The following is a 13943-nucleotide window of genomic DNA, read 5'->3' as shown; positions in this document are numbered from 1 at the left end:
ATTCAGGTAGTACAAGGTAAAACAACAATAAAATGTGGATGAGAGTGAATGCAGTGCAGGTAGACAGTATGACACAAGGTCACAATGAGGTAGATTATGTTGTTAAGAGTCGATCTTATCATACTCGGGAACCATTCAATAGTTTTGTAAGAGTGGGTTAGAAGCTGTCCTTGAGTCTGGTATGTACTCATCCTGATGGGAGACGGGAGAAAAGAAAATGTCCAGGGTCGGTGGAACCTTTCATTACGCTGGATGCTTTACTGAGGCAGCGAGAAGCACAGACAGAGTCCATGGAGGAGAGGCTAGTTTCTCTGATGTGCTGAGGTGTGTCCACATCTCACAGCTGCTTGCAGTCATGGGCTACTCCAAGCTGTGATGCATAGGATTGGATGGTTTATGTGGTGCTTTGATAAAAACTAATGAGTGTCAAAGGGGCTAAAGTTTCTTTAGCTTCCTGAAGATATAAAAGGTGCTGGTGAGTTGGATGAGGAGAGAGTATTGGTAATGTCCACTCCTAGGAACTTGAAACTCTCAACTGTTTCAACTGCGGTAACATTAATGAAAACATGTGTGCACTGCTGCCTCCTTAGGTCAACGGCTTGCTCTTTTGTCTTACTGACACTGAGGGAAAGGTTGTTGTCATGACACCAACAAGGTCTCAGGCCTCATCACTAGGACAGAGACTCTACTGTTAACTGCTTATCTGTGCTGCATGCATTTTGAATTAGAGGTATATTTTAACAACGTATTTACAGTACAATGCTTTGGTTTATGTGCTGTGTGTGATTATGTTGTGTGAGTGCGCTGTGATCCGGAGGAACATTGTTCAATTTAGTTGTAAATACACGTACAGTCAGATGACAATGAAATTGAACTTGATCATCATTTGTGATACGGCCTACTACTGTATTTGCAAACTTGCTGATGGAGTTGGAGCGGAATCTGGCCACGCAGCCATGGGGGTATAGGCAGTAGGAAAGGAAGCCGAGGATGCTGCTTCAAGGGGCTCCAGTGTGGAGAATAATCGTACTGGTGGTGTCGCTACCTATCCTTACTGAGTACTGTTCATCTGTCAGGAAGTCACGATCCAGCTGCAAAGGGAGATACTGGGTCCCAGGTTTAGGAGTTTGGAGATCTAGGAGTTAGGTGTCTACCACAGCCAACTCATGCCTCATTATGTTCTTTAACTTTTATACATATCATATACTTATGAAGGGCCCGACGCCGGCCCCCTAGGCCTGAGTCGTAGTAGTATACTTATGGGTGCTGCTGTTCAACATGGCAAAGCATTATTCTCAAGGGTGAAGTTTAGCAGGACAAACTCCTGCAAGCATCTGCTGGAAATTACTCTGCTTTTTTTTCTTATTGTTACTACCTGGAATTATAACTATGGATCATCATGAATTCAGGCAGAATTCATTTTGAGGACAGGTATATTCAGAGCTTCATATTAACGGCCTTCAGGAGATGGCAGGAGGAGAATATAGTCGAAATGTGGAGTACTGAGATAACAACTTGCTAACCTAACATGGAATGAAGGAAGAGAGAGAGAGAAAAAAAAGGAATGCAGATTACAAAAAAGAACATGGAAAGATTTACCCAGATCAACAGCATGATATATGATATGACATCAGTTAAAATCAGTAAAACTTACCATTTTAGGAGATATCCTACCCATTTGTAAGGTGTTCTGACAAACAACGAACTTAACAAAATTGCTGCTATTCCAACAAGGAATGGATTTGGCAGTTTTTTCCAGGTCCATCTGACAATCCAGGAGAATGCTTGACTTAACGAGTATACCTTCGCCTCTATTGGGGAAATCAAGATCAGCAATTTGAGAAGTGTTTTCGTTAAAAACAGAAAAAGTACAAAAGCTTCAAGGTTAGAGAAAATGTAATTGCTCAAAAAGTCAACAATTATGGCTTCATAGTGAACAATCATTTCATATTGCTTTTTATTTCTGTAGTTTTGAATCGCTCTCCAAATTAGAGCCATGAGGTAATGTTACAGCTCTATAAGACCCTGGTCAGACCCACTTAGAGTACTGTGTTCAGTTCTAGTCACCTCACAACAGGAAGGTTGTGGATACTACAGAGAGAGTGCAGAGGAGATTTACAAGGATGTTGCCTGGAATGGAGAGCATGCCTTATGAGAATAGGTTGAGTGAACTTGGCCTTTTCTCCTTGGATTGACGGAGGATGACAGGTGACCTGATGGAGGTGTATAAGATGATGAGAGGCTTTGATCGTGTTCATAGCCAGAGGCTTTTTCCCAGGGTTGAAATAGCTAACACAAGGGGGCATAGTTTTAAGGTGCTTGGAAGTAGGTACAAGGGGGATGTCAGAGGTAAGTTTTTCACCCAGAGAGTGGTGGGTGCATGGAATGCACTGCCAGTGAAGGTGGTAGAGGCAGATACAATAGGGTATTTTAAGAGACTCTTAGTTAGGTACACAGAGCTTAGAAAAATAGAGGGCTATGCGGTTGGGAAATTCTAGGCAATTTCTAGAGTAGGCTACATGGTCAGCACAACATTGTGGGCGGAAGGGCCTGTAATGTGCTGTAGATTTTTACGTTCCTATTGACAAATTACTTTTCAAGTCTGCTCAGTGTTGCTACCTAGACCTTGTCTGAAGTAATTTCCACAAACAGTAAAGAGTTAACTGACTCATGAATTAATAATCTCATGAAGTTGGTCAAGCACGATGCAACTAGCATATGGGGCTCTCTATCTTCACCTGAGCTGGTAAAAAAAAACGACTGTGTTTTACTGTCACATCTGAAAAATCAATGCTCTAGACAGGACTCAATCAAATGTATGTTTGATTAAGTGATTCTGTCTAAAGCAGAATTTCAAACCGTTCTGAAAGTAAAAAAAAATCCGCATCCGCAGGAAAACCAAAGGAAAAGCAGAAAACTGAAGTATTTAGCAGGTCGGCTAGTAATGGAAGAGAGTGAGAAACAGAACTAACATTTCAGGTCAGTAACATTTCTGATGATAGTTCTTTTTAATGAAAGGACCCAGGAGGTTAGCTCTGGTTTTCTCTCCTCCAGCATTTTGTGATATTTTACTTGAAGCGGTTTCTTTCTCCATGTCCACATTGAACAGTCACGAGCTAAGGATTTGCAGGAGCCAGTGGGGTTGCTACGTTTCTTCATGATGGTTTTCAGTGCATTCTTGAACCGTTTCCCATGACTGAGCTTTGCATTAAGAGGATGCTGATAGTCGTTTGCTCATCTTTCTACTGATTTTTCTGCTACCGCCGATTTCTCCCTGTAACCCGAATGGATACACCTCCTGTACTGGTTTCCACTGTGTTGATCATACATTATACATGTCTGACCGATTATACATTGCTCGGCGTTCACAGGGAATCCTATAAATGCCAGATGACCTAGGTCCCAGGTCATCTTCAACCCAGTTAGAAGCCAGAGCTTATTCATTCAAAACTTTTATTAAAGTACATTTACAGTGTATATTATTACATACTTCCTTGAGATTTGTTTTCTTGCAGGTATTTACAGGGGAAAAAATAGAACTTTGTGAAAACAGTACTGTGCAAAGACCTTAGACTCATGTATGTAGCTAGCTTACCTAAGGCTTTTGCACAATACTGTAGTAATTCTATGTATTGCATCGTACTGCTGCCGCAAAAAAAATCATGATGTATGTGAGTGATGATAGGGGTCTTTATTGTGGACTGACAGTGGGAAGGGAGCAGAGGAGAGGGAATCATGGGTGGGAAAGGGGGAAGGGAGAGGGGAGGGAGTGGGAGGCACAAGAAGGATATTCTATAATGATTAATTAGTCAATTGTTTGGAATCAAATCCTCCAAGAGGACCATAAATTTGTCATAATGTTTGGCAGCTTGCGTGCCTCAGTGACCTGGAGAGCTATGTTGGCTAGAGTCAGGGCCTTGTGCTTTGGCTCTTGACAGGGTCACCCATGCCAAACAGGTCAAAGGGTAGAGTCCAGACTGAGAGTGGTCCACCGGTCCTCCAGGTTTGGGGGTACAGCTCAGGGTTAACAATCCTGACTGGTCAAAAGAAATTGTTGCAGAACCAGCAATGGAGAATCCTCCTTTACCTGTGTGCGACAGTATGGTCAGACAGAGATGGAGGACTTTCATTGCTGCCCTAAGCACCAGCAGCTTAACAGGCAGTCAGCTAGTTGGAATCAAACGACCTTGCCTGGTCTCAGGACTTGGTGTGTTTGCACCCGTGCCAACCCCTGCTCCGGCACCCCTGTTACCTGATATATGTTATTGGATATATGTTACCCAATACACAAGTACTGGATAGGTAAACAGACAAAGACTGACAAGCTACTAACATGCAAAAGAAGACAAACTGCAAATAAAAATAATACTGAGAACGAGTTATAAAGAGTCCATGAAAGTGGGTTTGTAGATTGTAGAGTCAGTTCAGAATAGTGGTCAAGTCTCAGGTCTTGATCTTCAAACACCCACCCTTCATATAACCCAAGGCTGTGCTGGTACACTGAAGACACTACGACAAATTTCATCAATCTCTGCCCTTACTGAGAAGTGTTTCCCATGATATGGGAGGTGGTCCCTGATTTTTAGGGTGTGTTTGTGAACCTTTATCGTTTGAAGGCAATGTGGTGCAGTGGGAGCAGTTTAGTGGAGGATATTTATCCCATGGATGTTGAGTTCAAGCCCATCCTCTCATATGCTTTTAAGATCATAAGACACAGGTGCAGAGTTAAGCCATTCGGCCCATTGAGTCTGCTCTGCCATTCCATCATGGCCGATTTATTATCCCTCTCAATCCCATTCTCCTGCCTTCTACCCTTCACCTTTGACGTCCTTGCTAATCATGAACCTATCACCTTCCACTTTGAAAATATCCAATGACTTGGCCTCCACAGCTGTCCGTAGCAATGAATTCCACAGATTCACCACCTTCCGGATAAAAAAAAAAATTCCTCCTCATCTCTGTTCTAAAGGGACATCCTTTTATTCTGCTTTGCCCCTGAGGCCTATACTCTTCCAATAATGGACACATCCTCCCCATGTCTACTCTACTTAGGCCTTTCAATAGGTTTCAAACTACAAAAACAGACTCTAATAACCCTACTTCTATTTCAGAAAGTTAAAAAAAAAATTAGCAAAAGCTGAAAACCTGAAACGAATTTGAAAATGCTAGAAATACTCAGTTGGCCAGTCAGTGTTATTAAATTGTTTATAATGTTTTGGTATTGGCTTCTGAGAATGTTGAAATACAAAGGTCATCCAAGTACCACAGCTCAGGTACCAGAGGTTTGGGTAACCACGGTTATGGAGTGCAGTCACTGTACACCGAACAGTTTCTTATTAGTTCTTAAGATTAGCACCACTCCCAAGGGAAGTTTGTGGCATCTCACCATCAACATTGCAATAATAAAGACTGAGAATAAGCCAGAGTAACTGCTTGCCTTGTTTGACTTCTAGATGAGCTGCCAACCATGGCTGACGAGCCCCATCTGCCAAAAGCAACTGGTTTTAAGGTGTCAGTAACCCACCTTTGCTCCTTCTCCTGTCAGTAGAAACAGTTCCACCAGACTTAGTAGCTAAGCCACACGTGAAGGCCGGGAGCTGGACTTGTTTGTATTTGAGACACACGCTACTGGGAGCATTTAATAGGTAGTGGGAGCTTATCCTCACCACATCCTCCCTGTTATGAGGACCTTAAGGAACCAATTTACTTTTTGGTGAATTAATATCACAGTTTGCATCCTGCTATGGAACAACACCGAGGAGGTAAGGAAGTTCTGTGAGCATATGGATTGGAAGAGAGTTTATATTCCATCATTAAGGACCCCCGCCATCCAGGACACACCCTCTTTTCATCATTGTTTCCATCGGGAAGGAGATACAGAAACCTGAAGGCACACACTCAACGATGCAGGAACAGGTTCTTGCCCTCTGCCATCCATTTCTAAATGGACACTGAACCCATGAACATTACCTCACTACTTTTTTTCTCTTTTTTGCAGTTCTCATTTAACTATTTTTTGTATATACTTACTGCAATTCAGTTTTTTCTCTATATTATCACGTATCGCATTGTACTGCTGCTACAAAGATGACAAATTTCACAACATATGCTGGCCATATTAAACCTGATTTTGATTGATGGAATCCAAAGCTTTGATTGACAGCCTAGCACCTTAGCTGAAGATTAATCTCAGCTAGCAATACCTATAGTGATACCTATAGTGGTTTGCTTATTAAAGCAACTTATATAAGTTTTCTATACATTCTATATAATACTAGTGTCACTAGAAAGGCCAATATTTACTACAGACACTTGAATCTCCTCGACAAAGTGATGGTAAGCCATAATCTTGAAATGTTACAGTCCTTCTCATAAAAATAACTTCCATATAACAGGCATACTAAGCTAGCAGAAGTGAGATTTATTTACATGGGTGTAATACTTACACAGGGAAGCACTCAATGGAAGTTCTCAATCTTTTCCTTAAATACTGTGTGACCTTATTGCCACGATGGTGAGAATTGTATAATCATTTGTTTAAATCTTATTTAGAGGAGCATTCACAATCATTTAAGGTAGAATTTATTTCACATTTTAAGAATTTTCTATGCTCCTCTTTAAATGAATATTTACAGTATTTACTTCCCTTCTCAGTAGTCTTGTTAATCACAACAGTTTAAAAGGAACCACTCTACAAATTCTATTAAAACTCAGTTTCAGTTCTCTGTTTAAGTACTTTGAAGAGTCAGTTAGAAGATACTTCTCAGTTACCAAGATTAAATTTCTTATGAAAACACCCTTGCACTGAGATAGCTCATTGCCTTTTTGATTTTAACTATGAAACACAAATGTAGACCAGCAGCACAAAATGAGAAGAGGCCTCTTCCTTATGCAGCTTCCAAAAGAAAACTAACAAAAGCTTTCAGAATAATGAATGGGATTATATCAGCACATTGTCAATAGGTGCACATCTATAAGTACGTTGCAAACACATTTTTGGAAAAAAATGAGACATCTTTCAAATGGAATAAAGTGGGAAATTTGTAGCATTTTCCATGATTGTGTGTCTGTTTGGATGAAAGTGGACTGAGGGCCACCCTGCAAAAGCACACATTTGATCTGGTCTATGCCACTGATAATGTATCCAGTACACAGAATGAAATTTGTCCTCTTCATAGACACCCACGAAACAAAGAAACCCCATAGAATGATAGAAAAATCAAAGCCCAACTATCCCCTCCTTTCCCACAAGCAACAGCAAAAAGCATCCCCCCCACCCACGCTAGCAGAAGCACTGACCCCACCCCACCCCTCCTGTCATGCAAGCAGCAGAAGCCCCAAAGAGTCATTGATCCGAGTCCATCAAACTACAGTCTACAACTCAGCACTTTGATATCTCAGACTCTCTTCAGTGAGGGAGAGAGAGGTTGCTCCTGCAAAGAGAGCAGAGACCAGCAACTGGCTGTTCTGATGTTACAATTGGCAGGTATACCTTTCATTTTGGGAATAAAATAAAATCCAAAAAAAACATTAACTGAATTAAAAATAGTTTACAAGAAATTTTAGAATAAATTAATTTACATGAACCATTGTGCTAATTCATGCCTGGAGATGCTGAAATTTACCCTGAAAGCTAGATTTGGGGACTTTACTGTGTTTATCATAACACATGAACTTGCTGATACAAATTGGCTGCATTGGCAGATTGTCCTTCAGTTACATTTCAGGTGGGGAATTTGCTCATACATCCTGCAGCACATTAGGCCAGGGACAGGTCCATTCAAGTGAATCAAACTCTTACTGCTGCAGGAAAGAAACATATTTTAATAATACATTTGCCATTAAAAATCCTTAAGTGGTTTAAGATGTTTTCAAGTTGATTTAAAAAGTCTCAACAATCTTAATAGTTTTTAAGTCCTTCTGAATATAGATATACTGAGAAATACTGAAAATTTGATTACTTTGATAGCTGGTAAAGCTGGTGTTCGGTCCTTCGCTTTCAAAGAAGTTCACAATATTTTCATAGAAAAGACTTGTACTGGCCAACTCATGTTATGAGATGGCAACCTTATGGACCTGAACCAAGTAAAGTTTGGGCAATTGGCTATCTCATATTTGAGTGATATGTGGTGGCCCTACTCCACAATATCCCATCTATTAATTCTGTTTCTCCTGAAATGACTTGCTTAATATTTTGAGTAGTTTTTGCTATGATCACAGATATCCAACTCGGTTGTGTATTTCAACAGACAGTGTTAATTTCCTGTTTCCAGAAATTAAGATCTGCAACACTTAATAAATCCATTCTAGTAACAACATAACTCATGCTCGTTGGTGTGCTGTTCAGGTTTAAAGTCAACAATTTTGAACTTCATATTCAATTCTGGATGGGATAATTAAGAACCTCAACTACAGCAGAAAAGTTGAGACCTGTGTTATTTTAAAAGCTGACACATGCACCAAGTTAACCCCATTCTCCTGCCTTCCACCCTTAACCTTTGACACCCTGATTAATCAACAACCTATCAACCTCCAAATATACCCAATGACTTGGCCTGCACAGCCATCTATGGCAATGAATTCCACAGATTTACCACCCTCTAGCTAAAGAAATGTTTCCTCATCTCTGTTCTAGATGGATGTTCTTCTATTGTGAGGCTGTGTTTTCTGATTCTGGACTCCCCCACTATAGGAGGCATCTTCCCCACATCCACTGTATCTAGGCCTTTCAATATTCAACAGGTTTCAGTGAAATCCTCTCTCATTCTTCCAAACTTCAGTGAGGACAAGCCCAGAGCCATCAAATGCTCTGCATATGTTAACCCTTTCATTCCTGAAATGGCAACACATCTTTTCTTAGAAAAGGGGCCCAAAACTGTTCACAATACTCCATGTGCGGTCTGACCAATGCTTTATAAAGCCCCAGCATGACATCGTTGCTTTTGTATTCTAGTCCTCTTAAAATGAATACAAACATTGCATTTGCCTTCCTTATAATTGACTCAACTTACAAGTTAACCTTGAGGGAATCCTGCATGAGCACTCCCAAGTCACTTTGCAACTCTCATTTTGAATTTTCTACCCACTTAGAAAATAGTCCTCACCTTTATTCTTTCCACCAAAGTGCATGACCCTACTTGTTTGGCCACTGTCCCAATCTAAGTCCTTCTGCAGACACCCTGCTTATTCAACACTACCCACCCCTCCACCCATCTTCGTACCACCCGCAAATTTGGCAACAAAGTCTAATTCCGTCCTACAAATCACTGATATACAATGTGAAAAGAAGTGGTCCCAACACCGATGCCTGAGGCACACCATGGGTCACCATCAACCAGCCAGAAAAGACCCCCTTTATTTTCACTCTTTGCCTCCTGCCAGTCAGCCAATCTTTTATCCATGTTAGCACCTTTCCTGTAATACCATGGGCTCTTATCTTGTTAAACAGCCTCATGTGCGGCACCTTGTTAAAGGCCTTAAAATCCATCTGCGCAACATCCACCAACTCTCCTTTGTCTATTCTGCTTGATATTTCCCCAAAGGATTCCAAAAGATTTATCAGGCAAGATTTTCCCTTCAGGAAACCATGCTGACTTTGGCTTATTTTGTCATCTGCCTCCAAGAACCCCAAAACCTACCTCAGCCTTAATATTAAACTCCGCCATTTTTCCACTGCTATAGTCAGGCTAACTGGCCTATAGTTTCCCTTCTTCTGCCTCCCTCCCTTCTTAAAGAGTGAAGTGATGTTTGCAATTTTCCAGGCTTCCAGAACCATTCCAGAATCGGGTGATTTTTGAAAGATCATTACTACTACCTCCACAGTCTCTTCAACCCTCTCCTTTAGAACAGTGGGGTGTAGTTTATTTAGTCCAGGTGACTTGTCTAACTTCAGACCCTTCAGCTTCCCAAGCACCTTTTCCTTAGTAATAGAAACAACACTTACTTCTGCCCCCTGACACTCTCGCAGTAATGGGGAACAAAGAAATGGCAGACTAAATAAATAATAATATTGCGTCAGTCTTCAATATGGCAGGCATCCCTGACCCTAGTACCCGAGAAACATCATACCATCCGGGTGCCTCTTTCACGTCCACAGAATCTGCTATCCACTCCTCTCACTACTTCACTGCTCTTATTCCTCCTTCCCTTCTGAGCCACAGAGATGGACTCAGTGCCAGAGATGAGGTCACTGTGCCTTTCCCAGTAGGTCGGGGGAGTGCCTATTCCCTTTCCCTCTCTTGACAGCCACCCAGGTACCTGCCTCCTGCAACTTAGGAGTGACTACTTCACTGTAGCTCCTATCGATCACTTCAATTTCCCATATGAGCTGAAGGTCATCAAGTCGCAACTGCAGAAGCTGCAGCTCAGTGCACTTCATGCCCATGTAGTTATTAGAGAGACTGGAGGTCTCCCAAAGCTCCTACATCTCACACAAGGAACACGCCACTAACTCTGGACCCATTCTCATTGCATTAGCTATGTACTAACAGGGGGAAAAAACGTACTAGAAACTTATTTAGACCTCTGCCTGTGCTTGCCCCAGCCTGTTGAGACAAAGCCTGACCACTTTAACACTGCCCACTCACACAGTGGTCGCTCCGCCTACACCACGCTTCTTTTAACTGGCCCTGCTAAGAGCCTAATCAATCGTTATGATTGTAGCCCACCAAAAAGTCCCAAAGGGCCCCGAGCTCTTTTTATACCTCGCACTGCCTCACCAACAAACGACCTCTTGCATTGACTGCAGCCTGCCAAAATCTCCATGCTGCTAAATCTATCTTTATTCTCCTCTTGACGCTGGCCATCTCACCTTAACTCTCAGCCCTCACGCAGGGTTTGGGTCAAAAACACCAACAATCTGCATGACCCTTTGGGTTTCTCCCCATCAGACTGAGTGGTCCCCATCTATGCTAATCCAATTTGCCTGCACAAGTCCATGTCCTCCTATACCTTGACCGAGTGAATGTCCCTAACAGTCAGTGACTGTATTCGATTCCACCACCTCCTCTGCCTTGGTGAAATCAAATTAAAAAGCAGGAAGTTGGATCCAAACCAAACCAAGTTTAAGGAAACACAGCTCCAGATGGGAGTTTTCAGTTGCTGTGAACAGGAAGATATCAATGGACTGATCAAATGTTTAGAGAAGTGGAAAGTGGAACTCATCCTGAGAAATGCAAACTGACACAGATGGGGTAGGCAAGCATGGCAAGATATGCATGATAAATGGCAATCAACTGAGTATAAAGAAACACAGCATTATGAGGCAATGTCTACAAATCTCTGAATGCAGAGAAATAAGAAGAATGCAGGAAATGTCATTGATCAATGCAAAAATATGCAAAAGTAGGCTTTATATTAACACTAAAGTTTCATAAAATACAAGTTAACCTGCAGCTAGAATACAGTGCAGAATCCTGAAGGAAGAACACTAGTAGAATGTGAATGCATGAGAGGGGCTGCCGTTGTGATTTATGAAGTCAGGGTGGGAGAAATCTAATTGTAAGAAGGAAGATGGATGACTGAAATTTAGTACAAAAATGCAGAGGGTAGATTCAATCAGCTGAACAGGAAGAACCCATTTCCCCCAAGAGAGAGAGTTCAGCAGCTAAAGGACATGTTTTTTTTTACTGTAAATGGTAGAAATTAAATCAGAAGGAAGAGTGGAGGTCTGATTTTTTTTACTGCTGGCAAAGGTTGTACAACAGAAGCCAGTGTGGCTTTTTAAAAGTAGCTGGGTAAGGATTTGATGTGAGGTTATGGGTTAAGAGCTGGCAGCTGAAATTTGTTCACACTGCAATCAATCAACAGAACACCATGAGGCATTGTGTGCTTGATCTGACTGAGCAAAGACGTGGAGTCATACAGCACAGCAACAGGCCCTTCAGCCCTACTAGTCCGTGCCGACCACAGCATCACTCCGCTTGTCCCAGTTGTCTGCATTCATCCCATAGCCCTCCTAGCTCCTCCCACCTTGTACCTATTCAGATGGCTCTTAAAAGTTACAGCTGTACCCACCTCTCCCGCTTACTCCAGCGCTCACTACCTTCTGTGCATGAAGTTACCTTAAAGTCCCTTATACATCTCTCCCCTCTTAACTTGTATCTGTGTCCTCTATCTTTAGACTCCGTAACCCTGGGGAAAAGACTGTGATCATTCACTGTATCCATACCCCTTCACGACTTTATAAACTTCTATGACGTTGGCAGCTCTCATTCTCCAGCACGCCAAGGAATAAAAATCCAACATGGCCAACCTCTCCCTATAACTCAGACCCTCTGGTCCTATCAGCATCCTTGCAAATCTCTTCTGCACGCTTTCCAGCTTGACAATATCTGTCCTGTAACAGGGTGATCAACATTCCAAGTACCGTTTCACCAATTTGAGTAACTGCAAAATAATGCCCCGATCCTAATTTCAGTGCCTTGACTGATGAAGACCAACAAGAAAAATGTCTTCTTTGCTTGTGTAGCCACATTCAACAAACAGTGTACTTGGATGCCCAGGTCCTTATGACCTACAACACTTATCAGTGTCCTGCCATTCCTCAGCCCATCTCCCTAACTGATCAAGATCTTTTTGTAATTCATTGTAACCTGCTTCACTATCAACAAAACCTTTGAATTTAGTATCATCAGCAAACATGCTAATTGCTCCAAATTATTTTCAAAAATAATGAATAACAGAGATCCTAATAATGACGGCTGGGGTGCCCCACTGGTTACAGGCCTCCAGGGAGCCAACCTTCAATCATCACCCTCTGCTTCCTATTCAGCCAATCCTGAATCCACCTCATTAGCTTCCAATGAATCCCATGAGGCCTAATCTAGATCAGCCTGTCATGCAGGACCTTGTCAAAGGTCTTATGACAATCCATATAGTCAAAATGCAATGTCCTACCTTTATCTAGCCTTAGTTATCTCTTCAACAAAAAACTCCAAAGGATTCATTAGATAGACCTCCCACACACAAAACCAAGCTGACTATTGCTGATCAACCCTTGATTAGCTAAGTGTTAGTAACTCTTGGCCTTTGGAATTTCCTCCAGTAACTAAAGTCAGGTTCCCTGGCCAGTAGCTCCCTTGTTGTCCTTCCTTGAACAATAGAACATTACCCAACCTCCAGTCTTCTGGAAGTTAATCAGTGCCCAACAAAACAAAGCATACATCTCTGTAAGGACCTCCACAATTTGTTCTCTGGCCTCCAATAAAGTCCAGGAGTACACTTGATCAGGTCCAGAGGATCTGCCCAGCTTAATTCCCCTTAAGGCTGCAATTACCTCCTTCCTCATAAGATGCACATATTCTAAGACCTCACAATTTATTATCCCCATTTCTTTGGCATCCACGATATTCCCTTTAGTAAATACTGAGGAGAAATGGACATTTAAAATCTCAGCCACCTCCTGCAGCACCACACATAGGCAGCCCTGATAATCTTTAAGGCACAGGCTCTCCCTAGTCTTCTTTTACTGTTAATATACTGAAGAATCTCTTAAACCCTGCCTTCCAAATTCATATGATACCCCCTTTTTGCCTTCTTGATTTCTCCCTTAAACCTGCCCTTAACTTTTTGATATGCCCCTCATATGGGAGGGGTGAAATCAAAAAGAGTGCAACTTCAAGCTCAGTAATGCAAATTCAGGTGATCCCCAAATAACTATAATACTCCACAGATCCCCAGTGAAGCAAAAGACCCTTTACATTCCATTTCAAGTCACATTAATCAATTTGTTTAAGTGATCCCATTAGATTTTCTTTTTTGTGTTCCTCCTTTACTCCTACTCGGGGTTAAGGATGACTAATTTCCATCCCAATTCTGAGGAGTGGAAAAGCCCACTGCATTAATTCTTTTAGCGTATGATTAATGTGCAAGTACACTAACTGTTGTTTGGACTTTATTAAGAGTTATGCCTTGGTCCACAATGAGTGAATTCTACTCAGTCA

At 41.8% G+C, this 13943-nt stretch overlaps 1 protein-coding gene across 1 annotated transcript in view; it reads right to left on the bottom strand.

The window, feature by feature from the left end:
- The window catches only part of LOC140212461 (inactive ubiquitin thioesterase OTULINL-like), a 56540-nt gene that overhangs the window by 26436 nt on the left and 16161 nt on the right, over nucleotides 1–13943 (bottom strand). Inside the window, exon 2 of the mRNA XM_072283288.1 lies at nucleotides 1655–1811. Coding sequence (XP_072139389.1) covers nucleotides 1655–1811 — 157 coding nt within the window. The remainder of the gene's footprint in view (nucleotides 1–1654; nucleotides 1812–13943) is intronic.

The sequence above is a fragment of the Mobula birostris genome, chromosome 19 (assembly GCF_030028105.1).
Source record: "Mobula birostris isolate sMobBir1 chromosome 19, sMobBir1.hap1, whole genome shotgun sequence".
Lineage (NCBI taxonomy): Eukaryota > Metazoa > Chordata > Chondrichthyes > Myliobatiformes > Myliobatidae > Mobula > Mobula birostris.
This window is presented reverse-complemented; position numbering and strand designations above follow the sequence as displayed.